The 27362-nt window shown below is 48.0% G+C and overlaps 1 protein-coding gene across 1 annotated transcript in view; it reads left to right on the top strand.

Annotated features, from left to right (window-relative positions):
- The first annotated feature begins 437 nt into the window (after positions 1–437).
- CUL9 (cullin 9) overlaps positions 438–27362 on the top strand; it is a 34870-nt gene continuing 7945 nt past the window's right edge. Inside the window, exons 1-30 of the mRNA XM_014837404.3 lie at positions 438–559; positions 2291–2894; positions 3463–3617; positions 3952–4461; positions 4984–5119; positions 5269–5462; positions 5731–6136; positions 6550–6742; positions 10126–10333; positions 12087–12283; positions 12650–12867; positions 13699–13948; positions 14036–14141; positions 14702–14929; positions 15208–15298; positions 15401–15572; positions 17041–17146; positions 17448–17543; positions 17805–17980; positions 18258–18391; positions 18763–18942; positions 19129–19238; positions 19338–19520; positions 19674–19834; positions 20107–20335; positions 20433–20613; positions 25549–25694; positions 25824–25953; positions 26109–26308; positions 26719–26969. Coding sequence (XP_014692890.3) covers positions 2300–2894; positions 3463–3617; positions 3952–4461; positions 4984–5119; positions 5269–5462; positions 5731–6136; positions 6550–6742; positions 10126–10333; positions 12087–12283; positions 12650–12867; positions 13699–13948; positions 14036–14141; positions 14702–14929; positions 15208–15298; positions 15401–15572; positions 17041–17146; positions 17448–17543; positions 17805–17980; positions 18258–18391; positions 18763–18942; positions 19129–19238; positions 19338–19520; positions 19674–19834; positions 20107–20335; positions 20433–20613; positions 25549–25694; positions 25824–25953; positions 26109–26308; positions 26719–26969 — 5942 coding nt within the window. The 5' untranslated portion in view covers positions 438–559; positions 2291–2299. The remainder of the gene's footprint in view (positions 560–2290; positions 2895–3462; positions 3618–3951; positions 4462–4983; positions 5120–5268; positions 5463–5730; positions 6137–6549; positions 6743–10125; positions 10334–12086; positions 12284–12649; positions 12868–13698; positions 13949–14035; positions 14142–14701; positions 14930–15207; positions 15299–15400; positions 15573–17040; positions 17147–17447; positions 17544–17804; positions 17981–18257; positions 18392–18762; positions 18943–19128; positions 19239–19337; positions 19521–19673; positions 19835–20106; positions 20336–20432; positions 20614–25548; positions 25695–25823; positions 25954–26108; positions 26309–26718; positions 26970–27362) is intronic.

Below are 27362 nucleotides of genomic sequence, written 5' to 3'. Positions count from 1 at the left end.
TTTGGGCTGCTGAACTCTACGATTTAATTTAAGGAACATTTCAGGGGGGTGGGGGCTTTATCTCTGTGCATGGCTTTGCCGGGTGTTGGGCCAACACAGAGATGAACAATTTTAATTAATAGGAAAAGTGACTCAACCAATCCAAAGCATTGCCGAGGGGTTTGGGAAACTCACGCCCTCGTTACCCAGTGAAAACTCAAAGGACTGCCTTAGGCGGGGAGTGTGGGTTACTAGGTTTCAGGGGGATGAGGAAAGTCGACTCACTGAAGGGGAAGGGGGCTTCACAGCTGATTGTGGATGGAAAGGGCTACCTACCGCTGCACGCGGGAGCAAGGGGACCGCGACGCGGGCTCCGCCTGCAGAGCGCCCCTACCCAGCGGCCCGCGGGCACTACGCATGCGCCACTCCGCCCGCTCGACTGTGGGCCTTGGTGGGACCCGTAGACGCCTGGCCGCGCGCGCACTCCCGTGTGACCCGGAAGGGAGCTGCTGAGGAGGCGGGGCCAGGACGGCGGGACCGGCCGCTGGGCCCCAGCGAGGGCCGAGCTGGGCGGTGGGAGGTGAGAAGAGAGTCCTGCGCCGCTCCAGTCCCCGCCCCGTCTCTCCCCCACGTCCCTTACCCATTCTCCGTGGGGCTGACGACGGGTCCCAGGTTTTGCTCTCTGAGATTAGCTCGGTCCTGTCAACCTCGGACCGCGCCCCCCCATCCTCACCCCGCCCCGCCAAACCCGTTCCCACCGCTGCCCTGGCCTCCGCCGCCGCCCCTGCTGGTCTGCAGGCTTGGGCGTGACCTTGCTACCTGCGCCTACCTGCTGTCTCATCCCTGCGTCCACACCTCTGCACACCTCAGTTTATTGTTCCAGGCCCATGAGAGTTCCCCCGCTGCTCCCCTCTCAGGCCCATCTGATTACTTTAGTCCTCCACCCTGCTCATCAGTGGTCCATCGCATCACTGGTTCCTTCCCAGTCTTGCCCCCCATGCTAACTGGACCCCTCCTCCCATCGAGGTCCATCTCCTATGTTTCCCCTCTTCTTCATGCCTTTCTTCTACTCTTATCTTCTCTCCGTGACCCCAACAGGACCCCTGCCCTGATCACCGTTTCTTATCTGGGTTTCCCTTCCATTTTCACCCTCACCACTCCCTGTTGCCCTTACACTGCTTCATATCACACAGATCTTTTCCTGACCGCTAGCCATCACCCTACTCCCATTCACAATCTTCTGGCTTAATATCTTTCCATTTGTCTGAGGACTGCTCCTACCTTCTCCATTTAAGAGTAGTAGTATCAGACTGTGTTTACAGAGCACTCACTATGTGATAGAGGCTGTTCTAAATGCTTTACATACATGATCTTATTACAACTTCATGAGATGGGTATGAATATCATTACCATGTTGCAGAGGAGGAAACTGAGGTTCAGAGGTTAAGTAACTTGTCCATGACTATGAATATAGTAAGTCAAAGAGCCAGAATTCGGAGTCACATTTATGTGACTCTGTAATCTGTACTATATTGCTTCTCTAATACTTCCACCATCTCCTGACCTCATTCCCTACCCTTTAACTCCATGATTACCACCTCCATCTGGATACACCTGCTTAGACCCTCGCCATGTATACAGCACAAGTGCACAGTGGGACCTGTCTTTTTTTTTCCGTAATTTTATCTGGCCTCTTGGGCCTCTCCCTTTCACTCTCATACCCTTTTCCCATCCAGCCATCTGGATGTGGGGACCCAAACCCTGGCCTTCCTTTCATCTCTTTTCTCCATATCTGCCATGGCCCACCCCTTTATAGCCGCATACCAGCTTTACTCTGTCATTTATACTCCCTGTCCTACCTCTCCCCTACCCTGACTTTCCTAACTTGCTCTAGCCCCACTATCATACATGCTGCTGTCTTTCCTGCTCACCCATATAACTCTTCCTTAAGTCCTGATTTGTATCCCTCAGCCACCCTTCTGTTCTGCCCATACTGCCCCTATTAATTAGCACTCTTTTTGTTACCTTAGCTATTATTCTTCTCATCCTCTCTCGTAACCTCTTCCATTTCTTAAACCCCTTCAATTCATCCTCTCGCTGTTTTCACTCCATTCTCTTTCTCTTATAAATCCCAAAGTATGTTCAAGTTATTTATTCCATCCTATTCTTGGCCTTTTCTATTTGGCCTCTGAATTCCACCATGCAACCTACTGGTCATCACCCACCCTATCTGTGTCTCAAGATTCCACCCCCTCCATGTAGTCTTCTTCCTTTCCCATATTGCCTTTATCTTTCTTCTTGTGTGTCCCAGGAGGTCAAGATGGTGGGGGAACGGCGCACTGGGGACCTCATGGTGCCCCTGGGGCCCCGGCTGCAGGCATATCCTGAAGAACTTATTCGACAGCGGCCTGGGCACGATGGACGTCCTGAATACCTGATCCGATGGAGTGTCCTGAAGTGTGGGGAAGTGGGCAGAGTGGGTGTGGAAGAGGGCAAGGCAGAACACATCCTTATGTGGCTGTCAGCCCCTGAGGTCTACGCCAACTGCCCCATGCTGTTAGGTGAGCCGGCAGTATCTAAGGGACCTCAGCATGAACCAACTGGGGGTTCAGGAAGCTTTCCTCGAGATCCAGGAGGCTTGGATGACGTAGCAATGGGAGAGATGGAGGCTGATGTGCGGGCACTGGTGCGCAGGGCTGCCAGGCAGCTGGCAGAAGGCGGGACCTCGAGCCTCACAGCCACTGTGCTCCACACCATCCACGTACTCAGTGCCTATGCCAGCATCAGGCCCCTCACTGGGGTCTTCAGGGAGACGGGAGCTCTGGACCTGCTCATGCACATGTTGTGCAACCCTGAACCTCAGATCCGTCGGAGTGCGGGCAAGATGCTGCAGGCTCTGGCTGCCCACGATGCTGGTAAGAGACAGGCAGGGGAAGAAGGAAAGTGCTGGAGAGAATGGGGCCACAAGGAGTCAGAACAGAAAGAGGAGGGATTTCTCAACTCTCTAAGAGCACCGAGTATTTGGTGAATATCAATTCAATGCAAAGGAAAAGTATTAATTAGCTAAAAGATTAATAAGCTATTCCAGGTACATAAACAGGATAAAATGATAGCACCTGGTTTATCTTTCCATTCTCAGTGCAGTGGCAGAGAAGAGAATGGGATAGGTTTATATTTCTAAACTGGATTGAGATTTATTAGTTGGTTGTGCCATCAGTTTGGTGGGTTACAACCAACGTTTTCTCGGTAATGTAAAATAGCCAGTATGTAGCAGTTAGTAAGGGAAGTTTTGTAGCATTGAATATCTGTTTCAGTTGTACATGTGTATGTTTGTGTTGGTTACCATGTAAAATGTATATCTTACTGTGAGTCTCAGTCACGAAGATGTTTGAAAGCCACCGGAGTAGGGACAGAGAGTCTAGGAAAGGCAGGGGGAACGTATTGGGGATTGAAGAGAAGATACGGATTGGGTGTGGATTACAGGGAGTCGGGCTCACGTCCTTCTGTCACTGAGCCAGCAAGATGGCATCGAGCAGCACATGGATTTCGACAGCCGCTATACTTTGCTGGAGCTGTTTGCAGAGACTACGTCCTCTGAAGAACACTGCATGGCCTTTGAGGGCATTCATCTGCCTCAGGTACTCTGGCAGCTGTTGGGGAAATGCTGCGTACAAGGCCTAGGGCATCATTTCTGAAAATGTGGTTCAGGACTGTGCGTCAGCACCAGAGCCACCTGGGGAGTTTGTTAAAGTGAAGGTTAAAGGCCCTTACCCCTACTCAGAATTTCTGAGGTTAGAATCCAGGAATCTGTGTTTTAAGACACTCCTTGTATGTTATATAAATCAAAGTTTGAGAACTACAGGTGTGGGCATGAGGCCTTTATATTTTTCTGTAGAGGATGACATTGAGGGGAAAGGAAAGGTGTGTAAAGCTGGGAGAAGATGACCCTACACCACGGACTGTGTCCTACAGATCCCGGGAAAGCTGCTCTTCTCCCTGGTGAAGCGCTACCTATGTGTCACTTCCCTGCTGGATAAGCTGAATAACAGTCCAGAGCCAGGGACTGGAGACCGAGGCTCCCCGTCCCCAAGAGAGTTCAGCCAGGAGAAGAGCCGTGGGCAGCGGGAACTGGAGTTCAGTATGGCTGTGGGCAACCTCATCTCAGAGCTGGTGCGGAGCATGGGCTGGACCCGCAACCTCAGCCAACAGGGCACATCGCCGCCCCGGCCAACCCGGTCCATCTTTCAGCCCTGCATTTCAGGCCCCAGCCTTTTGCTCCCCACCATCGTTGCCACTCCCAGAAGGCAAGGGCGGGCCTTCCGCCAGCGCTCTGAATTCTCTAGCCGTAGTGGCTACGGCGAGTATGTGCAGCAGACCCTGCGGCCAGGGATGCGAGTGCGGATGCTGGATGATTACGAGGAGATCAGTGCTGGGGACGAGGGCGAGTTCCGTCAGAGCAACAATGGCGTGCCCCCTGTGCAGGTGAGCGAGTGCATGGTGGTGGGACGCTGCTGGGGATCTTTTTTGGTTGGAGCATAGCTGGGGCTTCCATGTCTGGGACTCTGACAGGCCATCCATAGGGAAAACCCCCAAGGGAATTGGAATGGTTACAGGGGATCAGAAGTTGAGAGAGGGGTCATTTGGAGGGCTGGGAAAACCTGGCGGGAGTGGGTGGGCTGTGAGATCAAGGAGAGACTCATACCCAGGAAGCAGAAATGATATATTGAGACAGCCCTCACTCCCTACCCAGTGGAGCTGGCTAGGAGGGAGTGTTGGAACAGAGGCCATCAGGGTTAGGAAGAGAGGAGAGGCAGGGCCGACCCCAATGGGGAAGGGAGGTTTTTGCTTTATGGAGGCTTTTCCAAGCCTAGCTGAGTGTGTATCTGAGGGCTGTGTGCCCCAGGTCTGGGCCTGGCCATGTCCCCTCAAGCCTGCACAGCCCAGGGCTCAGAGAGCTGAGCCGTCTCTATTCTTCTCCCCTCTTTCTTCCTCCCTCCATACCAGGTCTTCTGGCAGTCGACAGGCCGCACCTACTGGGTGCACTGGCACATGCTGGAGATCCTGGGCCCTGAGGAAGCTGCTGAGGATAGGGCTTCAGCAGCTGTGGAGAAGGGGGCAGGGGCTACTATGTTGGGCACAGGTGAGCCTTGGAGGGGACATGGACAGTATGTCCCTGAATAGAGGAGTAGTGACTGGGATGCAGTCACTCCTGACCAGGAGCTGCCCCAGAGATTCAGAAAGCCACTCTGTTCCTGATGGATGCTGAGACCCCTATGCCTGTATCCTCAGCTCTTCCCTCCTGGGACTGGAAGCCGGTGGATGGGCTCTACTCTTTGCCATACCTCCAGCCCGAGCCTCAGAAGAAGGAAGAATTGGGATACCTGACTCAGGCTGAGTGGTGGGAGCTGCTCTTCTTCATCAAGAAGTTAGATGTATGTGAGCAGCAGTCAATTTTTCAGAATCTTCGGGAGAACCTAGATGAGGTAATATAGGCCTGAGGTACTTGGGTTTGTAGTGGGTTTAGAGGTGGGATTCTTGAAGGGACTTAGAGATGTGGGACTGCTTAGGGGGAGGCTGGGCTCGAGGTTAGAGGGTATGAGGGGTCCTGCAGGGGGAGGAGACAAATGCTCTGAGGGTCTAGTATGTAGAAGGTGTGCAAGGCATGGCAGGAGGTGGCCACCCTTCCTATTACTGTCCCCAGGACCTTTATGTCTGCTGGTCCCTGAAATGCGTACCCCCTTCTGTTGACAGAGTCTGAGTGAAAAGGCCCTAGGTGAAACCTCTGTGCCCATAGAGATGGCTGAGGGTCTGCTGCAGGTTCTCAGTAATCGGTTTGAGGGCAGCACCCTCAGTGACCTGCTCAACTCCCAAATCTACACCAAGTATGGGCTGCTACCTGATGAACCCAGCAGCTCATCTTCTTCACGAAGTCACTCCTGTACCCCAGATGCAGAAGAGGAGTCCAAGTCAGAGGTCACCTTCTCAGGGGAAGAGGCTGAGTCCCTCAAAGCAAAGGCTGAGCCCCCTAAGGCAGAGGCAGAGTCTGCCAAGGGAAAAACTGAGCCTCCCATGGCACAGAGTGATTCACAGCTGTTTAACCAGCTTCTAGTGACTGAGGGGATGGCTCTGTCTCCCGAGATGAAGGAGGCAGCCCGTGGTGAGTCAAGTGCTGGGAGGGGAGGGCAAAGAAGTTGGAACAAGTCCTGGGTGGTACCCATAGAAGTGGATTGTCAGGGGAGAGGGAAAGCCATGGACTAAGGTCACTTTTGCATGGGAAAACACTTTGGAAGCATGCATCCATCTTCCTCCTTTGATCTTGATTATATCTAATCAGTCGCTGCTCCCTTTCTTCAGTATCCCTGGAAAAGGAGGATCTGTTTTCCAGAGTATCTTCATCTTTATTGTTTGCTTATTAAATCCTTTACATAGAATTGGAAAAGTCTGAATGCAAGCTACAGTAATGATAATGTATTAAAGTGTCAGTAGCATAACTGGATTTGACCTATAAAGACTTCCAACTTAAAGGTGCTGCAATTTTTTAAGCCACTGCCTTTCCCTCACCAATTTCAGAAATGGCCAGAGCCTTGAGGGGTCCTGGTCCACGCAGCTCCCTGGATCAGCACGTGGTGGCGGTTGTGGCCACTGTGCAGATATCCAGCTTGGACACAAACCTGCAGCTTTCAGGGCTCTATGCCCTCTCTCAGGCTGTGGAGGAGGTCACGGAGCGGGACCACCCCCTGGTCCATCCTGACAGATCCCTGAGGTTAGAATGGAGGGGATGGAAGAGGTTTTGGTTTAAGCTGTCTGTGGGGGAGGGTGGTGGCGGGGGAGGGTGGTGGCGGGGGAGGGCGGTGGGAGGGAGGGAAGGAGCTATGAGATAGGCATTAGAAAGGCTAGGGGGGAAAGAAGGGTCAGCCTGAGGAGCGGCTGAACGGGAGGATGGACTATTACTATCACGGTTAATGTTCTTGGAGCACTTACTCTGTGCTGAAAGTTTTAAATGCATTTTCTCAATAATCTTCCTATCACCTGAGGAAAAGTTGATACTGTTCTTATCCCATGGTCGGGGGAGGATACTGAGGTTTAGATAATTTAAGTAATTTGCCCAGAGTTTGACAGAGAGCAGAGCCAGGATTCAAACCCAGGTCCTTCTGGCTCTAGAGCTTGAGTTTTTTTCTTTTCTTTTTCCCTCCCCAGCTACTTTCTTTCTATTTTAAAGGCTTTTTTTTAACTACTTATTAATTATATAAATAATACACAAATACATTCTTATTTTAAGAGATCTGAAGAATATAGAAGAACCTAGAAGGAAAAGCCAATGTTCCTTTTTAGCGCTGTTGTCAGTCTGGCATGTATCCTTCAGACCTTCTGTAGATTTACATTTGTTAGTGTGTATGGATAGAGGACATTTTCTGAGTTTGTGTTTTAATATATGTAATCACATTCTACATGTTTCTACAACTTTCCCCCGACACTCAATGTGTCTAAGAGGGCTCTGCATGTCAGTCCTCAGAGCTGCCTCATTATTTTCACTGCTGTGTAGGACGCTGCAATATGATTACATCCAAGTTCAAGCAGTACAGTGTTCTAATGGATCTGTTTTCCTCACGTCTGCCAACACTGGGTATTACCATTTTTTTAATCTATCAGATTGGCAAAATTTAAAAAGATTGGTATCTCCTTGTTTTAGTTTCTTAGTTGTAGTGAAGTTAGGCATATTTGCATGCATTTGTTGTGTTTCTTTTTCTATAAATAATCTCTTCTTATCCTTTGCCCACTTTCTTATTGTCTTTATCTTTTTCATACTGATTTATAGGCATTCTGGATATTAATCTATTATGTACCAAATATTTGCTTGTCTTTTTTTTCAAAATCATATTAACTATTTTCTGACTATAAAATAATATATGCTCACTGTAAAAAATTAGAAAATTATCTATAGATAAAAATCATCTGGAAATCGTTTAATGCAGAGATGCTAACTGTTAATATTTTGGTAAACATCCTTATGGGGGCTGGCCTGGTGGCGCAGCAGATAAGTGTACATGTTCCACTTTGGCGGCCCGGGGTTTGCAGGTTTGGATCCCAGGTGTGGACATAGCACTGCTTGGCAAGCCATGGTGTGGCAGGCGTCCCACATAGAAAGTAGAGGAAGATGGGCACAGATGTTAGCTCAGGGCCAGTCTTCCTCAGCAAAAAAAGGAGGATTGGTGGCAGATGTTAGCTTCAGGGCTAATCTTCCTCCAAAAAATAAATAAATAAAAAAGTCTATTCTAAAAAAACAAAATCCTTATGTTTCTATATCTCTTCATATATATTACTTATGTATATCACCTTATTTATAATAAGTCATGGCTACAGAAGGGGATATACATATTTAAAGTATATTGATTTGTGTTGTAGTCATCATAAAACTCATGAGAAAAGACAGAGCTTTCCTTGTACTTTTATTTGCCCTCTTTCCCAGAATTTCTCCTTTTGTGTTCCTTTCCTTCATAGTTCCCAGGCCACCTCCTCAATATGCATCTCTGTTCCTATGGAGAAAGATGTCAATTCTGGCTCTTTTCCTCTTGTGACACTCACTGTGACCTAGGGACTCTGGAGGCACTGCTTCCTTTCTTGCACATCAGCATTTCTGCTGGAACCGCTAGCTCACATTGCTTATCTCTTAACTTGGTGGATAGTGTCTTTCCTTTTGCTGAAGTTTTAGATTTTCACGTTGCTGTATTTTTCAACATTTTTAAGGCTTCTAGTTTTTAGGAGGGTCTATCCTATTCCAGGGTTATAAAAATGTTTCCCTATATTTTCTAAAAATATATATGATTTTGTTTTTTACCTTTGTTTTAAAATCTTTTTGCAGTCTATTTTTGCAAATGGAGTGAAGCAGAGCTCCAGCTTTTTTTAAAAAAGATTTTATTTTTCCTTTTTCTCCCAAAGCCCTCCGGTACATAATTGTGTATTTTTAGTTGTGGGTCCTTCTAGTTGTGGCATGTGGGACACCGCCTCAGCATGGCTTGATGAGTAGTGCCATATCTGCACCCAGGATTTGAACCGGCAAAACCCTGGACCGCTGAAGTGGAGCGTGCGAACTTAACCACTCAGCCCTGGAGCTGGCCCCAAGAGCTCCAGCTTTATTTCAGGTGGATAGCCAGGTGTTTCCACCTCACGTTTTGCATGGTCCTTCTTGTCCTCATGGGCTGAAATACGTCCCTTATCTCTCTTCTCATTTGTTGATCTGTCCCTCTGCACTGTGTCATTTCCAGAGTTGGTTTTTTTTTAAGATGTTATTTTTCCTTCTTCTCCCCAGAGCTCCCTGGTACATAGTTATATATATTTTCAGTTGTGGGTCCTTCCAGTTGTGGCATGTGGGACGCCACCTCAGTGTGACTTGATGAGCGGTGCCAGATCCGCACCCAGGGTCTGAACTGGTGAAATCCTGGGCCGCTGAAGCGGAGCGCGCCAACTTAACCACTCGGCCAGGGTGCCAGCCCGATTTCCAGAGTTTTAATTTTTATAATTTTATACTTATATCTTGATAGCTAGTAGGCAAGTCTACCATTATTTCTTTCCGAACATTTATTGACTATTCTTGCATATTTTCTCTTCCTGTGCCTGAATCTGCTTGTCACTTTTAAAGACTTTATTTTTTCTTTTTCTCCCAAAATCCCCCCAGTATCTAGTTGTATATTTTTAGTTGTGAGTCCTTCTAGTTGTGGCATGTGGGGTGCCGCCTCAGCCTGGCCTGATGAGTGGTGCTATGTACACACCAAGGATCTGAACTGATAAAACCCTGGACTGCCAAAGCGGAGTGCGAGAACTTAGCCACTCGGCCATGGGGCCAGCGCCATGCTTGTCACTTTTTAAAAAAACTTTTAGGCCTTTTGATTAGAATTACATTGAATTTATAGATTTATTTGGGAAGATGAGGTAGTGTTCGTAACCGTTTTGCTCTACTGCCTCCTTCAGGAGGGGAGGAACCAGAGGCAGTTAGGTTACAGAGGAGAGGGGGATCAGGAGTGAGACTAAGGCAAGGAGAGCAGGTTGGAGACAGGTGGGGAGGATGGACTGGGTCTTGGTCGATAGGGCGGGGCAGGGATTCAGGCCTGACTCTTGGGATGGGGAACTCCAATGTCTCTTCTCTCTCAGAGAGAAGATAGTGAAGACGCTGGTGGAGCTGCTGACCAGCCAGGTGGGAGAGAAGATGGTGGTAGTGCTGGCCCTGCGCCTCCTCTACCTGCTCGTGACCAAGCATGAGTGGCGCCCACTCTTTGCCAGGGAGGGTGGCATCTACGCTGTACTGGTTTGCATGCAAGAACATAAGACTTCCGTCCTGGTGCAGCAGGCAGGCCTGGCGGTGAGTGGACTGGGCCTGGCGAAAGAGAGTGATGGGTGAGATGGGCAGGTGGGGAGACTCTTGATCTTGAGGAGGTACTGTGGGTCATTTAGACCAAGGAGGAGACCTTGGGACAGAAAGATGCAAGTGGATTGAAGAGTTCCAACTGGACAGTCTTGGAGATTGAATGTGTTTGGAGAAGAGGAAAAGGATGTTTTTAGGGGTGACTCTCAGGTTTAAAATGGAGCAGCGGGGTGGATGAGGTGGCCATTTACCAAGTGGGAGAATGTTGGAAGAGGAAGAGGTATGGGGAGAAAGTCAGGAGTTGAGTTTTTAGTTGTGTTGAATTTCCCGTGTCTTTTTAGTTACAATTAGGTATCTGGTTAAAGACTAATTTTCTGTATGTGACAAAGTAATTTTTTAACCTTGATCTGAGTGGTACTCTTACACAGAAGATATCCCCTTACCAGATGTGGGTAAAATAGAGCCAGCATTGCCAATGCCTTATCACCCTGAACCCAGAGCATGGGGAAGGGAGGCCCTCCCCCAGGGGAGCTTACAGAAGAATTGGCTTCCTGACTACTCCAGACAGAAGTGCTGGTTGGTAGGAGGTATGGGCAGGGTGTGCTCTGTATAGCCTGAGGGTTCCTGAGGGTGATGGGTAGGCCTCGTCCAGAGCAGTTCTGAGAATGGATTCCAGTGGTATAATGGCAACAGCATGGACGGGGGCACAGGTCTTCCTGGAGCAGGCTGTCCAGGGAGAGGGTGGAGGCTCTTTCCTGTATGAGGCCAGTTAGGTGCTGCTCCTCCCAACAGAATCCAAGCATTCATAGTCTAGGCTTTGTTTGCTCAAAGAATTCCCTAACCCTTTCAAATTGCATGACCAAAATACAGTATTTGCTCTTAAATTCAAACTCTTGCCCTGTAACAACATTGCATCATCTTGTTTATAACTTAAGGTCTACAGAATTCAGCTAATTAGGGGAGACTGGGGTAAGCAAAGAGAGAAAGCCTCATTATGAGGTAGCATTTGCTTGGAGGGTCCAGGCCTCATTAGGGGGATTGTCCTGAGAATTATTTCTAACCTACTCCATTCCTAGAGGGTTTCTTCTCAAGTGTCAATCCTTTCACTGGGAGAGACATTTTCCATTCTAATGGTATAGTGTGCATCTTAATTTAATCTTCTCTATAGTATCAGCAAACAAGTTTGCAAATTTCATGTGTTTTTCCTGTGATTCCAACCACTCTGCCTGTGAGACAGCCCAGATAGTCTTGTTAAGGAGGGCTGGATGCTGGCTTTGGAGGTTGGGGACTTAGGTTTGGGAGTGTTGGCATATAGGTGGTAATTGAAGCTGTGGAGTGGATGAGGTTGCCTAGAGAGGGAGTGCAGAGTGAGAAGAGAAGGGAACAAGGAACTTCCATGTTGAAGGACCAGGCAGAGGAACTCCAGAGAGGTAGGACAACCAGGAGGATAGGAAGTCATGGAACTCAAGGGTGATCCCACCTGGTTAGCCTTGGTGCTGGCAGAGAGAAGTGGTGGGCTGTTTTTACCACTGAGTCTTAGATTTTTTTGTTTGCTTTGTTTTTCTTTCTTTCTTTTTTTTAAGCATTTGATCTCCTATGACTACATGTCCATTTCTGTCTCCTACTTGAGCTATTTGCAAACAGCTCAGCTGCCCCAAAGTTTGAGGTCTAGAATGATGGCCTGTCTCTCCTTTTCCTCTGCATGGTGGCTGTGCCCATTTCTAACTCTGCTTCCACATTCCCCTCATAGGCACTGAAGATGATGGCCATTGCCAGCTCCTCGGAGATCCCTACTTTTGTCACTGGCCGAGAATCTATCCACCCTTTGTTTGATGCCCAGATGACCAGAGAGATCTTTGCCAGCATCGACTCAGCCACCCGCCCGGGCTCTGAGAGTCTGCTCCTTACTCTCCCTGCAGCTGTGATCCTGATGCTGAACACTGAGGGGTCAGGGCATCACCCTCCAAACTCCGAGCCCCACTGTTCCTCTGCCTAAGCCTCATGTGCTTCACAGAAATTCCATTCACGTTGTTACCTTTGGATGAAATGTTGGTGGCTCTCTCTGACTGCCCCTGGAAGAGAGGCCAAATGGTTGGGGGTAGGGAGATTCCCAGAGAGAGCAGGGACAGCCTGACCTTCCTTCCTGGGGTTGGGAGGAGTGACCTGAGGTCGGGGGCAGATATCCTGGCCTCAGAGGTACCCCTGGAACCCTGTCCTCCCGAGCCGCAGGGCTCCACCCCTCTGCACTTCCTTCCCGCTTCCATTGCATTCACTCTCTTTCAATTTCTTCCTGGATCACCTCCCTCCTCGCAGGTGCTCCTCCGCAGTGAGAAATGGCCTGCTCCTGCTCAACCTGCTTTTGTGCAACCACCACACTCTGGGAGACCATATTATAACCCGAGAGCTGAGAGACACGTTGTTTAGGCACTCAGGGATAGCACCGGGGACAGAACCCATGCCCACCACACACACCATCCTCATGATGCTTCTCAATCGCTACTCAGAGCCACCGGGCAGTCCTGAGCACACAGGTATTGTTGCATAGGGGGTGGTTCTGCTCAGGAATCAGTGCCACTCTGTGGCCAGGAGGGCTTAGGTTTATGACTAGTACCTTACTGGAAGGACACAATGAATCTTTGGGAAATAAGTGAGGGTTTTGGTGTGCAAGTTAGGTCTTAAGTATAACTTCCTGACCAAGAGGGAGGCAGAGTCTAAAATAGGTACAAGGATATTGGCTTTTCTAAATGGCTGTAAACATATGAGGATTCCCATCTCTCTGGGGCAGATTTGGTCTAGCCTTATTGGACACTGGAAATTGGTTGAAGTGACTTCTAGAGAGGCCTTCTTTGGAGAATTTGTAACTTATGGTACAGAAAGTTTGTGCCTAGAAACATGAAATACTGATGTCATAGGGAAGAAACCCTTTGTGTTTAACAAGCAAGTGAAAACCTGGAAGTATGAGGGGAGACTGAAATAAGCAATGTGTGTCTTTTAGTCTCTATATCTAAAGCCACCATGCTAGATAGCATAGGAATGTAATTATAATAGCTAATATTTATTGGCTTATGTAACAGCATAGCTACCATTTAATAGTAAAAGGTAATTGTGTTACTATGTGAGATTAAAAATGTATTATGTTTAACTTGATAGTGTTTGCCATACTAGACGTTTTTTTAGATGTAGCTAGGTCTATATCTGGGGCCAGAAAAGAAAATCCCCCACAGTTTGGTAGAAACTGCAGACATCTTTCAAACTGGAGGAAAATTTGGGGGTGATTTTTCTGGACCTGCCCAGTTTTTGGTTTGACTAACTTATATGACTCCTCTTCATAAATGTTTTTTTCCTCCTGTATGTCTGGGCAGCAACACTGGAGACCCCCAGTGTCCAGGGCCTGGATGGATCCCCTGAGCTGCTGATCCGATCCCTGGTGGGGGGCCCATCTGCGGAACTCCTCCTGGACTTGGAGCGCGTGCTGTGCCGTGAGAGCGGCCCTGGGGGCGCTGTGAGGCCCCTCCTCAAGCGCCTCCAGCAGGAGACCCAGCCCTTCCTCCTGTTGCTGCGGACTCTAGATGCCCCAGGGCCCAACAAAACTCTGCTGCTGACTGCGCTGAGGTGAGGGGCCTGTTAGGCACCTGTGCATTGGGCTCTAGGGGAGGTGGCAGACTGCAGGAGCTTCACTCGTTTCCATCCCCTCACCAGAGTCATGACCCGCCTGCTGGATCACTCTGAGGCAATGGTCCTCCCCTGGCACGAGGTCTTGGAGCCCTGCCTCAACTGCCTGAGTGGCCCCAGCAGTGACTCTGAGGTACCAGAGCCATGGCAAGGGGAGGGGAGGGGAAAGCAGCCTCTGGGGCACCAGCTACGTTGGAGGCTTTGGAGGGCACAGCACAGCCTTTCTGGATGGGTCTGGACACTGGAAGGGTAGGTAGGAAAGAGAAGGCTAATGTCATCTAAGAGTCTCCAGAACTGAGGCGTTTGAAGTATTAACCGTTTTGCTGTACCTAGATTTTAGATTCTGGGTTTAGGAGAAGCCCTCAGTCACCAATCCAGACATTGCTTGCTCTCTGCCCTCTGGGGCTTGTGCCTTCAGGAGCGAGATTCAGGCACCCAGGTTGATTCCTGAGAGAGCTTGGTCCCGACAGGAAGAAACCTGGGAAGCTTTGCCCAGGCTCTACTCCTGCCAACTCGTTCCACAGTTGCAGCACCCCAATATTCTGTTCCCACCTGTCTTTGGTATTCTTTTCCTGGGCTTTCAAGTTTCTCCAAAATCTCAGCCACTACATTCCCTTTACTAAACCCACTCTCAACTCTTGTGTGGCCTGCCCTTTGTTTCCCATACATTAATCTCTGTGGCTCTGGGCACAGATTGTTCAGGAGCTGCTCTGCTTCCTGCATCGCCTGGCCTCAATGCATAAGGACTATGCAGTGGTTCTCTGCTGCCTGGGAGCCAAAGAGGCCCTCTCCAAAGTCCTGGACAAGCACTCAGCTCAGCTGGTGCTGGCCTGCGAGCTTCGGGACCTGGTGACAGAGTGTGAAAAACATGCCCAGCTCTATAGCAACCTCACCTCCAGCATCCTGGCTGGCTGCATTCAGGTGAGGAGACCTGTCAATCCGGAGCTGAGGGAGAACATAAGCCAGAAGCAGGAGAACGGGACTCAGTGTGTGGCCCTATTTGGTATCCCTGTTTGCCATCAGTGGTAGCACATCTGGGCACTTCTTCCCCAACCTTTACCTGACACGGTCCTGTTCTGCCAAAATTTGGGAAGAAAGGAGTTGAGTGTTCTGTTGTCCCTTGACTCTCTCCATACATGTTTCTCTGTGTTTCTCCGTGTTCCTCCCCGCACCCCTCCTCTCTGATGTCCCGGCTGCAGATGGTGCTGGGCCAGATCGAAGACCACAGACGAACCCACCGACCCATCAACATCCCCTTCTTTGACGTGTTCCTCAGGCATCTCTGCCAGGGTTCGTGCCTGTCCCCACACTACGCCACATCCCCACACCTACGTCTGTTTTCCCTCCACACCTACCAGGCTGTGACCTCCACCCCCTCCCGCTTGCCCCCAGGCTCCAGTGTGGAAGTGAAGGAGGAGAAGTGCTGGGAGAAGGTGGAGGTGTCCTCCAACCCACACCGGGCCAGCAAGCTGACGGACCGCAACCCCAAGACCTACTGGGAGTCCAATGGCAGCACCGGCTCCCACTACATCACCTTGCACATGCATCGCGGTGTTCTTATTAGGTGTGAACCCACTCATGTGCACATGTGCACACACACACAAATGTTCTGATACACCCCAGTATGCATCCTCAAAGCACCCACATGCACACAACCCCATCTGTAACCCCTGTGCCTGAGGGACACACTCAGACTCATTTTGTGCGGTGAACAGTTGGACACAGTAATCTACTTTTCCTGTGCGAAGTATAGACAGCCCCTCACTCCTTAAGCCTGGTGACGTGCTCCCTCACAGGTACAGGTGTCGCTGCCTGCGCTTGGTGTTGAGGGAGATTGACAACTCACTTATCCACTCTTCCCATGGGCATTTGTTTAATGTACACTCTGTGCCAGGCACTGCGCATGAGTCTGGAGTTCTAACGACGATAAGATAGGGTACCTGTCGTCAGGGAACTTGCAGTATTGTTGGGGAGCCAGGCTGGAAAATCAGTAAGAGCATAGAGTATGAAAAAGCATTATGGTCGACATGTGCACTGGATCCTGAGGGCAACTGAGAGGTCAGAGAAGGCTCCCAGAAGGAGGGGTCAACTGAGCTGAGTTTTGAAGTAGAAATTAGCTAGATAAAGAGAGGGCAACGGATATTCCAGGCAGAGGGATAGCATATGTGCATAATGGAAGTAAGAAACACAGTGATGTGTTTGGGGGAACTTCAAGTCATTGTTTGGTTGCAAGAAGGGTGTGTGTAGTAAAGTGACAGAAGGTAAAGCCAGAAAAGTAGGCAGAGCCAAATCACAGAGTTTTGTGAGCTAAGAAGTTTGAGCATTATTCTGAAACTTAGGGAGTCATTGAAGGATTTTAAGAAGGGAAGAGACAAAACTAGATTTTTTATTTAGAAAACTTACTCTGGCAATTATGGACATTTGTTTTGAGAAAGAGTTGGAAGGTTTATGCAGTGGCCTATGCAGTTGAGAGATGATGAATATCTTTAGTTAGGCAGAGGGAATGGGAATAGTGAGGAGGTGATGGACTGGGAGATCTCAGAGGTGGAATCCACAGGGCTTACCATTGACTGAATGAGGGAAGCCATGAGAGGGGGAAGTCACAGTGAGAGAGTGTTCTAGTTTAAGTACTGGGTGGATGGCAGTTTTCTTTCCCAGGAGAGACATCCAGGAAGAGGAGCAGGTTTCTGTGGGTGAATGATCATTCCATTTGGGCATGTTGACTTTGAGGTGCCTGTGGGCCATGACATGGAATGCCTGTTGGATACACAGCTTGAAAGCTCAGGAGAGTGGTCTAGGGTAAAGATGTGTATTTGGATTCATTAGGGTATTAATTTTCAGTTGACACTATGGTTTTAAATGAAGTCCCTTTGGGGGAAGATAAAGGGAAGAGCAGAGGGTCTGGAGAAGACTAATGCTTAAGGAGCCAGCAGAGGGACAGGAGTCTGAGGAGTCTGAGTTTCGGTGGGTTGAAACTGTTTTGAACAAAGACAAGTGTCCTGGTTTTGACTGATTCCTTTTTCCTCTCCCAGGCAGCTGACTCTGCTGGTGGCCAGTGAGGACTCAAGTTACATGCCAGCCAGGGTGGTGGTGTTTGGAGGTGACAACACCAGCTGCATCAGCACGGAGCTCAACACGGTGGGAATCCTGGTGCCCTCCTTCACCTTACCCCTCAACCCCCATCCTTCTGTTTGTCTCAGGGCCTTCTCAGAAGGACCCAGTCCCTGGAGAATTCCCACATTCCTTCCTCCTGGGCAGGCATTGCCTTGTAAGCAGGGAGCATGGAATTTGGGATGTGGATTTGAGTAGATCCATGGGCTCAGTGCAGGAGAAGTGAAGGGCATGCACCTTCACGAACTTGGTTGTTGTCGATAGTCCTTCCAACCCCACTTCTAGAGGTGACAGCTCTCTCTCTACCTCTTCTCCCCTGCCCCTTTAGGTGAATGTGATGCCCTCTGCCAGCCGTGTGATCCTCCTGGAGAACCTGAACCGCTTCTGGCCCATCATCCAGATCCGCATAAAGCGCTGTCAGCAGGTAGAGCGAGGGAAGAGGCTGGAGCTGGGGATCAGGAGATAGCACAGGTGTCCATGGTGGCTGGGTTTTCTAGCATTTGGGGGCCAGGCTCAGGGCACAGTTCCTCCTAGGTCTGCTTGAAGATGGCCCGGGAACTTGTGGAGTTCCAGAGATGTGGGAATGTCTCCAGTGGCCCTAGGGAGCTCAGGGTGTGAGGCCTGGCTTTGGTAGTGCTCGGTGGCTGGGTGGCTTAGGTGACAGATCAGTCTTTGCATGTTACAGGGCGGCATTGACACCCGAGTTCGAGGTGTGGAGGTCCTAGGCCCCAAGGCCACTTTCTGGCCACTATTCCGGGAACAGCTATGTCGCCGTACATGTCTCTTCTACACAATTCGGGCACAAGCCTGGAGCCAGGACATAGCAGAGGACCGCAAGCGTCTCCTCCAGCTCTGTCCCAGGTGGGTGGGGCAGGAGATCGGCAGGGCTGAAGGGAGAAGGGGAGATGGTTAAGGGAGCAGGACACTGTTAATAAGTAGGTGGTGGGAGACTTCTGTGGAGTCTGAAAGGTAAAGCCAGGACATGAGGGGAAAGTGAACATAGGTGAGAAGTCCGTGCTGAGAGGGGAGAGCTGGGTAAGGGCCCGAGCATGGGGAGAGTGGGAGTTGACTGCACTTGAGTGGAGGCCTCAGAGAAATCTGTGCCTTTAATCCCTAAGCACACACTGTTTGTTCCCAGACTGAACAGGGTTTTGCGCCATGAGCAGAATTTTGCTGATCGCTTCCTCCCTGACGATGAGGCCGCCCAAGCACTGGGCAAGACCTGCTGGGAGGCCCTGGTCAGCCCCCTGGTGCAGAACATCACCTCCCCCGGTAACCAGCCCGACCCCTGGCCCCACTAACCAGCTCCTCGTAATTATTCCCGGGGGTCACCTGAGTTCATGCTCTTGGTGCTCTGGGTTCCTGTCTTATCCCTGAAGGCCTGTCACTTCACTGTTCCTCTCCTTCCTGCCCCAGGGACTGCTCCCTGAGACTCTGGTATTTGAATCTTCCCCTCCAACCCATCCCCAGCTTGTCACCATATCCCCAGACTCCAGCTGAAGTCCGCCGTGGTGGGGGGGGGGGGGGCGAGGGCCCTGCTGCCCCTAAATCTTTCTGTACAATTGCTCCTTCTCTCTCCTCTTCCCAGGGTGTATGTATCCCTATTTCTCATGGAGACCTGTTCCTGACCTGTCTTCTTTTAGATGCGGAAGGTGTGAGCTCCCTGGGATGGCTGCTGGATCAGTACTTAGAGCACAGGGAGAGCTCTCGGAACCCCCTGAGTCGAGCAGCGTCCTTTGCCTCTCGAGTTCGTCGCCTTTGCCACTTGCTGGTGCATGTGGAGCCTCCCCCGGGGCCTTCTCCTGAGCCATCCACTCGGCCCTGTGAGTCCCAGCTGTGGCCGGTTGAACTAAGAATCTGGGCAACAGTGATACCTGGCTCCTCCCCATCCTGGGTTTTACTCTTCCTTACTGCCTTGCTATGGGCCTTTCCGCGGGTCAGTACCCAAGACCCCTGGACTCACACAGGGACTGAGATGAAAACTCTTCCTTTGCCATCTGTCTCCACAGTCAGCAAGAACAGTAAGGGTCGGGATCGGAGCCCCGTGCCTTCACCAGTTCTTCCAAGCAGCAGCCTGAGGAACATAACCCAGTGCTGGCTAAGTGTGGTGCAGGAGCAGGTGGGCAGAGGGAAGTTGGCATCTGGGGAGGGGGCCAGGCTGCTAAACTGTCCACATGCTGGGACTGTGCCTTTTATGTTATTTCTCCTTTCTTCTCAGGTCAGCAGGTTCTTGGCTGCAGCCTGGAGGGCCCCAGACTTTGTGCCTCGTTACTGTGAACTCTATGAGCACTTGCAGAGAGCAGGCTCAGAGCTCTTCGGGCCTCGGGCAGCCTTCACGCTGGCTCTGCGCAGTGGCTTCTCAGGCGCGTTGCTGCAGCAGTCCTTCCTCACCGCTGCTCACGTGAGTAGCACCAACCAGCCTCCCAGTCAATGAGGCTAAGCTCGTGCTGATGCTCCTCTTTTTCTCTCCGCCGTTTCACCTCCTTTTACTCCCTACTCTCCTACTCCCCTACTCCACTCTCTCTTCATGGTTTGCCCTTTCCATTGCCCCTAGATGAGTGAACAGTTTGCCAGGCACATTGACCAACAGATCCAGGGTGGCCTGATGGGTGGAGCCCCTGGAGTGGAAGTGCTGGGGCGGCTTCAGCGGCACCTGGAGCCCATCATGGTTCTTTCTGGCCTTGAGCTGGCCACTACCTTTGAGCACTTCTACCAGTAAGTGCAGGTCTGGAGACATAGGGGATGGGAGGCCTAGAGTCTAAAGAGGGTGAAGATTTGAGTCTTAGAGGGCAGATGAGGGAGGAGACAGTGGGGAGGAGAGATTAAGATACAGAGATGGCTGTGGCACCGGTGGAAAGGGAGTGGGAAGGTAGGGCCGGTCACTCAGCAGGCTGCAACAGAGGGACCTATGTTCTGGAGTGGGAGGTTGGACCTAGGCCGTGCCGCATGCCCACACTGAGGCTCCGCCCGGGCTGTGTGTGCTGCAGGCACTACATGGCAGACCGTCTCCTGAGCTTGGGCTCACGCTGGCTGGAGGGGGCCGTGCTGGAGCAGATCGGCCTCTGCTTCCCCAACCGCCTCCCCCAGCAGATGTTGCGGAGTCTGAGCACCTCCGAGGAGCTGCAGCGCCAGTTCCACCTCTTCCAGCTCCAGTGGTTCGACAAGCTGCTCTTGGACAAGGAGGATGATGAGGAACAGGGCCTGAAAGAAGACGAGGTAAGAGCAAGGGAAAAGAGTGAGAGAACAGGCTGGCAAGAGAAGACTGGACCAAAGAAGGGAGCCCAGGAGTCCTAAAAATCCTTCTCTCTCTCAGGAGGAAGAGGAGGCTGAGAAAGAACTATTTATCGAAGATCCAAGTCCAGCAGTTTCTGTACTGGTCCTGTCACCACGTTGCTGGCCAGTCTCCCCGCTCTGCTACATGTACCATCCCAGAAAGTGCCTTCCCACAGAATTGTGTGATGCCCTTGACTGCTTCTCCAATTTCTACAGCCAGAGTGAGGAGATAGGGACAGGCAATTGGAGATCGGGGTGAGATTTGGGGTGGCAGGAGAGGAAGAGGAGAGGACCTATGGACAGAAATGTGTAGATATGAAGACAAATAGTCTAGGGACAACAGTCTCCTAGGGAAGGGTGAAAAAGTGTGGGTTAGATCTTCATTAATTTCTCTTATCATTTCCTTCAACTTTGGTGAATATGTTTTGTTTTTCTTTTTCTAACTTGAAGTCACATGCTTACTTAATTTTTAGTCTTTTCAGACTTTTTTCCAAGTAGAAGTGTTTAGGGCTATTCATTCCCCTCTCAATATTGCCTTAGCTGCATTCTGTAAGTTTTTTGGTTTTGTTTTTTAGATTTTTTTAATTGAGGTATAATTAGTATTCAGTAGAGTGCACGTCTTAATTATGACTTAATGAATTTTATATCTATATGAACTCCCATAACCACCCCAGATCAAGATGCAGAACATTTCCAGCACTCTAGAAGGCTTCCTCCTTCATGTCCCCTTTCTAGTTAGTATCTTCTTCCAAGAGAAACCATTGTTCTTCCTTTTATCACCATAGATTTTTGCCTGTATGTGAACATCATGTAAATGGAATCACAGAGTGTGTGTTTTGCTATGTCTAATTTCTTTCACTCAACACAATGTCTATGGGAGTTACCCAGGTTGTCAGCTGTATCATTACTTTGTTCTTTTGTATTTCTGAGTCATATTCCATTGTATGAACACCATTTACCATTTCTGCTGTTGATGGATATTTGGGATGTTGCATAAGTTTTTATTATGTAGTATTTTATTATTGTTTTAAGAATTTTCTAATCTCCATTATTATTTCTTCTTTGATTTATTTGTTTTTTAGATGTATATTTTCAAAATTTCCGAATGAATTTTTCTTGGTTTAAGTTATCTTTTTGTTTTATATTTCAACCTTCATTCCATTGTGGCCAAAGAACATGGTTTGTCTGATTCTGAATCTTTGCAATTTATTGAGACTTCCTTTATGGCCTAGTAGATGGTCAAATTTTATAAGTGTTCCATGTGTGATTAAGAAAACTGTATATACTTCAGCTGCTGCATACAGGATTCTACATATTCCACTAAAATGACCTTATTAATTGTGTTCAGATCTTCTATAGGCTTACTCATTTTTGTCTGCTTGATTTATGCTGAGAGAAGTGTACTAAAATCTACCATTATGATAATGAATTTTTAAACTTCTCATCATGTCAATTTTGCTTTTATTTTTTGACTATGTTATTAGATACAAGTTTAAAATCATTTAACAGTGCTGTCCAATAGAACTTTCTGTAGTGATAGAAAAGTTATTTTCTGCACTGTTGAATATGATGGCCATTCATGGCTATTGAGCACTTGAAAGGTGACTAGTTTCCCTGAGGAACTGAATATTTAATTTTATTTACTTTAACCAGTTTAAATTTAAATAGCCACATCTGGCTAGTAGCTACCATAATGGACTATGCTGGTTTAGAATCTTCATGGTCAATTCAACCTTATTATTACTAAGTGACCTTATTTCTTTCTAGTTAAGGTTTTTCTCTTAAGGTCTTTTTGGTATTAATAGCATACTAGCTGTCTTTGGTTTGTTTATCTTTCTAGCCTATCTTTTTCTATCCTTTTAGTTTTTGGGTTTTTTTTTTTTTGATAATTCTTTTCGGTCTCTCTTATTGTGGTAAAATATGAATAACATAAAATTTACCATTTTAACCATTTTAAATGTACAATTCAGTTATCCTTTTACTTAAAATCTTTTTTTATTTGGAAATAATTTCAAGTTTACAGAAAAACTGTGAGAATAATACAAAGAATACTCACATACTCTTTATCCAAGTTCACCTTTTGTTAACATTCTGCCCCATTTGCTTTTATCATTTGCTCTTTCTGTATATATACACATATATAAACGTGTGTGTATATGTATATGTATATATGTATGTAGAGAGAGACACTTTTTCTTTTCAGAACCATTGAGAATAAATTGTATATGTGTTGGCCCTTTGCCCTAAATATTTTAATACATATTTTCTAAGAATAAAGGTATTTTCTCAGATAATCACAGTTCATTTATCAGTCTCAAAAATTTAGCACTGCTATGTCGACCTCCCATATTCCAGTTTTGTCAGTTGACTCCATGATGTCTTTTTTTTTTTTTAAGTCCAGGGCAGGATCCAGTCTAGGATCACCTGTTACATTTGGTTGTCATGTCTCTAGTCTCCTTTAATCCGTAACAGTTCCTCAGCCTTTCTTTGTCTTTTATGACATGGACATTTTTAGAGAATACAGCCCTTTTAAATTTTCTAAATAGTTCCTCATTTTAAATTTGTATGCTGTTTCCTCATTTGGATTCAGGTTAAGCATTCCTGGCCAGAATACTCGGTGACTGTGTATGCTTCTCAGGGTGTTGTATTTGGAAGTGCACAATTTCCACCTGCCCCTGTTTTATGATGTTAATTTTGACAACCTGGTCAAGAGGTGGTTTGATTCTCCACTGTATGGTTAATATTTTTTCCCCTTGCTACAATTAATAAGCAGTCTGTCGGGGGAGATAGTTCAATACCATGCCAATATTCTACTCTCATCCAAATCTCCCAGTATTATTTTACTTTCAACTTTGCCATGTGCTTATATTTTAGGCATGTGTCTTGTAAATACCTAGAATTTTTTTTTATTCAACCTGAAGTCTCTTTTTGAGTCGTCAGTTTTAACCTATTTATAATTATTACGAGTAATGATATATTTGACTTTTATTTCTAACCTCTTATTTCATATTTTAGTTTACCCTTCTTAAAATTTTAGTTATTTGACATATAATAGAATATACAAAACATGTACAGTTAAAAGAAGAATAAAAAATTGAACACCTTTATCAATATGATTCTACCCTGGGTTTTTGTGCATTTTTTTCTTCTTTTGGATTTGTTTTTTTAATGCCTTTTTTGTCTCTATCAGTTTTGGAAGTTACATGTTCTGTTTCTATAGTGATTACGCTTATATTTTTAAGCTATGTGTTTGATTTGTTCATATCACTTCCCGCCTTCCTGACCATAAAAGGACCATAGAAAATCCTAACAGATCCAGCTCCCATCTTACTTGTTACCATTGTTCAGTATTTTCGAATTGTCTTTTTTACCTCCCGATTAGTCATTATTATTGTTTTATTCAGTTGATGTTTAGATTTGCCATCATACCAATTGCTTAGTCATCTTTCCTTTTGCATCTTGACTCTTCTTTCTAAGGTCAATTTTCTTCCTAAAGTACATCCTTTAGAAGTTTCTTCATTGAGGGAGTATTGGTGAAAAACTTAATCAGTTTTTATTTGAGAATGGCTTATTTTCACCCTCATTGAAAAAATCTTTTAATTATGATAAATTTCAGACATATACAAAAATAGACAGAATAGATAAACTCCACTGTATCAACATACATCAATTCATGGCCAATCTTGTTTCATCTATACCCCCACCCACTTTCCCCAGCCCTCAAATTTAAAAGATAAGGACTCTCTTTTTAAAAGCAAGGACACTACAACTATCAACCCTTTAGAAATTAATAGTTCCTAATATCAAATCTACAGTCAGTGTTCATATTTCCTTAATTGTCTTGAGTTTTTAAAATTAGTTTTTTTATTTATTGAGGATCTCAGCAAAGCCCACATACTGCATTTGATTGAGTTGTATCTTTTGTTTTCTTAGTTTGTAGGTTCCTGCCTCCCTTTTTGTCCCCTTTCTAGTTGTTTATGGAGGAAACTGGGTTGTTTGCCAAATAGAGTGGCCCGCAGGCTGAATTTTTCTGGATTTTGTATCCATATGGTGTCCTCTAGCATGTTCCTCTGTCTCCTTTATTTCCTGAAAACTGATAGATGTAGAAGCTTATTCAGATTCGGGTTTGATTTCTTGGGCAAGATCACTTTATAGGTGGTATTGTGTACTTCCCCCAGGAGGTCTGTTACCTCTAGCCATCTTGCTTTGTGATGTTAAGATGGGTCAGTGGATTTCAGTGTTGTCAGTCTAATCTCTACATTATATATAGTTTCCCACCAGCTTTTTACTAGGGAGTCATTCATTATCATTGCTTAGGTATGTCATTTCATCAGGGGTTATGAACTAGCGGTAGTCTAGTTTTGTTAATCCTTCTTCGTGTATTAGCTGGAATGCTTTCTCTATAAAGGGAAAATTTCCTCTCATCACCTTTTTGATTACACTGAAATACAGTTTATACAGGAAAGGCTTGATTCTTTCCTCCTCCTTCTCCTCCTTATTTTTAACCAGTTTTCAAAATAATGTGTTAGTTCTCTAGCATCCTTCCAAGATGACCAATGAGGTCTTTTAAAAAAAATATCATTATGAAACTCATGGATTTTTAAATATTTCATGTGTTTCAATCCATCACAGCTGGCATTTTTTTTGATGTTCAAATTGCCCCATCTTTGGCTAGAGAGCACCTCTCATATTGGCTCCTTTTGATACTCTCCCTTTGACAGCATCCTTGCTTTCTAGTATGAGCAAACATCCCAGGCTCACCTTGCCTGAGGAGGTGGGAAAGAGGGAAGAGGAGGAGGAGGAAGATGCAGGAAGAAGAGGAGGGAGGAGGAGTAGACCCAGCCTAGTTGGTCTTTAAAACTGTCAGCTCCATGAGGGCAGAACCCAGGTCTCCTCTCTCTTGTGCGTCTTCCATGGAGCCTGCCTGGCACAGGGTGGGCTCCCAGATACTTGCAGCTTGCCAGGGAGGCAGACACAGAGGAGGCTGAGCTCTGGAAGCTTACCAAGGCACCTCTATGTCTGTAGATGCTGGGGCCCTCCTCCCCACAAGGACTAGCAGGAGCGAAGCTTGACTAATGGCGCACATTCGCTTCAACCCCTAACCCGCTTGTTTTCCCTACTCTTTGTCGCCATTCTTCTGCTTGACACTTTCCCAGGTCAGAACCATCCAGTCCTGGACATGGGACCACATCGACGACTGAAGTGGACGTGGCTGGGCCGGGCTGAACTGCATTTTGGGGACCAGACCCTGCATGTGTCCACCGTGCAGATGTGGCTGCTGTTGAATTTCAATCAGATGGAGGTGATTCAGCTCCTTAGTCTCTCTCTGTCACTGTTCTCCTGAACTTTGTTCCTCCTTCCATCCTCCCTCCCTCTTATTTTCCTTTCCCTTGACTATCTACTCCTGACTGGCCCTGTTTCTCGTCACCAGGAGGTGTCAGTAGAGACCTTGCTGAAGAGTTCTGACCTCACCCCAGAGCTGCTGCTTCAGGCCCTTCTGCCCCTCACCTCTGAAAATGGCCCTTTGACCCTGCATGAGGGTCCGGACTTTCCACACAGGGGTAGGTCGATGGGGGCAGGATGGAGCCTTTGCTCCTAGGGGGTGGGGCTCTCGGGGGTGGGGTGTGGTATAGTAGGGAATGAGCAAATGGGGCCCCTTCGTCCCCACTCTTCTGTTCCTTCCCCTCCTCCGGTACTGACTGAGACTGAGTTCCAGGTGTGCTGCGGCTTCGTGAGCCTCGGCTCCAACCCCGTGGGGAGGCCCTGTGGCTGATACCTCCCCAGACGTACCTGAATGTAGAGAAGGATGAGGGCCGAACCCTGGAACAGAAGAGAAACCTCTTGAGCTGTCTTCTTGTCCGTATTCTCAAAGCCCATGGAGAAAAGGGCCTCCACATTGATCAGCTGGTTTGTCTGGTAGGCAGAGAGGGGCTCATGAGGTTGCAGGGGGAGGGAGTCATGCTAGAGGATGGGCGTTGGAGCCAGGGATCATCACAAGGGAAGATAAACTCTCTTAGTATAAGACTGTGTATGGTGACATTCCCATCTGCGTTTTCTGTTTCCGATAGGGCAGTTAGACAGAAGGGAGAAACAAGGCATGAGTGTTTACCATGTGCCAGGCCCTGTTCCAAGAGCTTACATGATTAAGTCATTTAATCCACACAGCAGTCCTAGGAGATAGGTGGTGATATTATTATTATTATTATCCCCATTTGACAGATAAGAAAAGTGAGGCATGAGAGAGTCAGTACCTTATCCATAGTCAGAGCCGGGCATGCTGGCTCCTCTAGGTAAAAAGTGGCCTGCCTGTTTTCTCTCCTGTCCAGGTGCTGGAGGCTTGGCAGAAGGGTCCAAATCCCCCTGGAAGCCTGGGCTGTGCTGTTGCTGGGGGCGTGCCCTGTACCAGTACAGATGTCCTCTCTTGTATCCTGCATCTGCTGGGCCAGGGCTACGTGGAACGGCGTGATGACCGGCCCCAGATCCTGATGTATGCCACTCCAGAGCCCATGGGGCCCTGCCGGGGTCAGGCAGAGGTCCCCTTCTGTGGCACCCAGACCACCAAGACCTCCAAGCCTAGGTAGGCCCCCAGCTCCTTCCCTCTGCTGCAAGGGCTCCAAACTAGTAGAGAGGGATGGGTTCCCCAGGACAGATGCAGCAGTCACCTGGGAGGGGTTGCAGTGCCAAAGCTCAGCTTCCTCATGGAAGAACACTTCATTTCTTTCTTTGTCTCACCCCATTTTACCTGTCCCTGTTATTTCCCCCACTTTGCTAGTCCTCATTCCTGCCCCCAGCATTGCCTTCCCAATCAGGAGCCTTGCTGGCCCCATCCTCCAAGAACCAACCCTTAGGCAAGGGACCCAGACATGTAAGCTTCTTTATAGACAACTCTCATTCTAAACAAATATGGAATGTTACACAAATGTGTACTGAGTGCTAACTGTGCACTCTTTTTGGTGAAATATACAAACTA

The sequence above is a fragment of the Equus asinus genome, chromosome 8, assembly GCF_041296235.1.
Source record: "Equus asinus isolate D_3611 breed Donkey chromosome 8, EquAss-T2T_v2, whole genome shotgun sequence".
NCBI classification, from domain to species: Eukaryota; Metazoa; Chordata; class Mammalia; order Perissodactyla; family Equidae; genus Equus; species Equus asinus.
The sequence above is the reverse complement of the archived record's forward strand: the minus strand, read 5'-3'. Positions and strand labels throughout refer to the sequence as shown.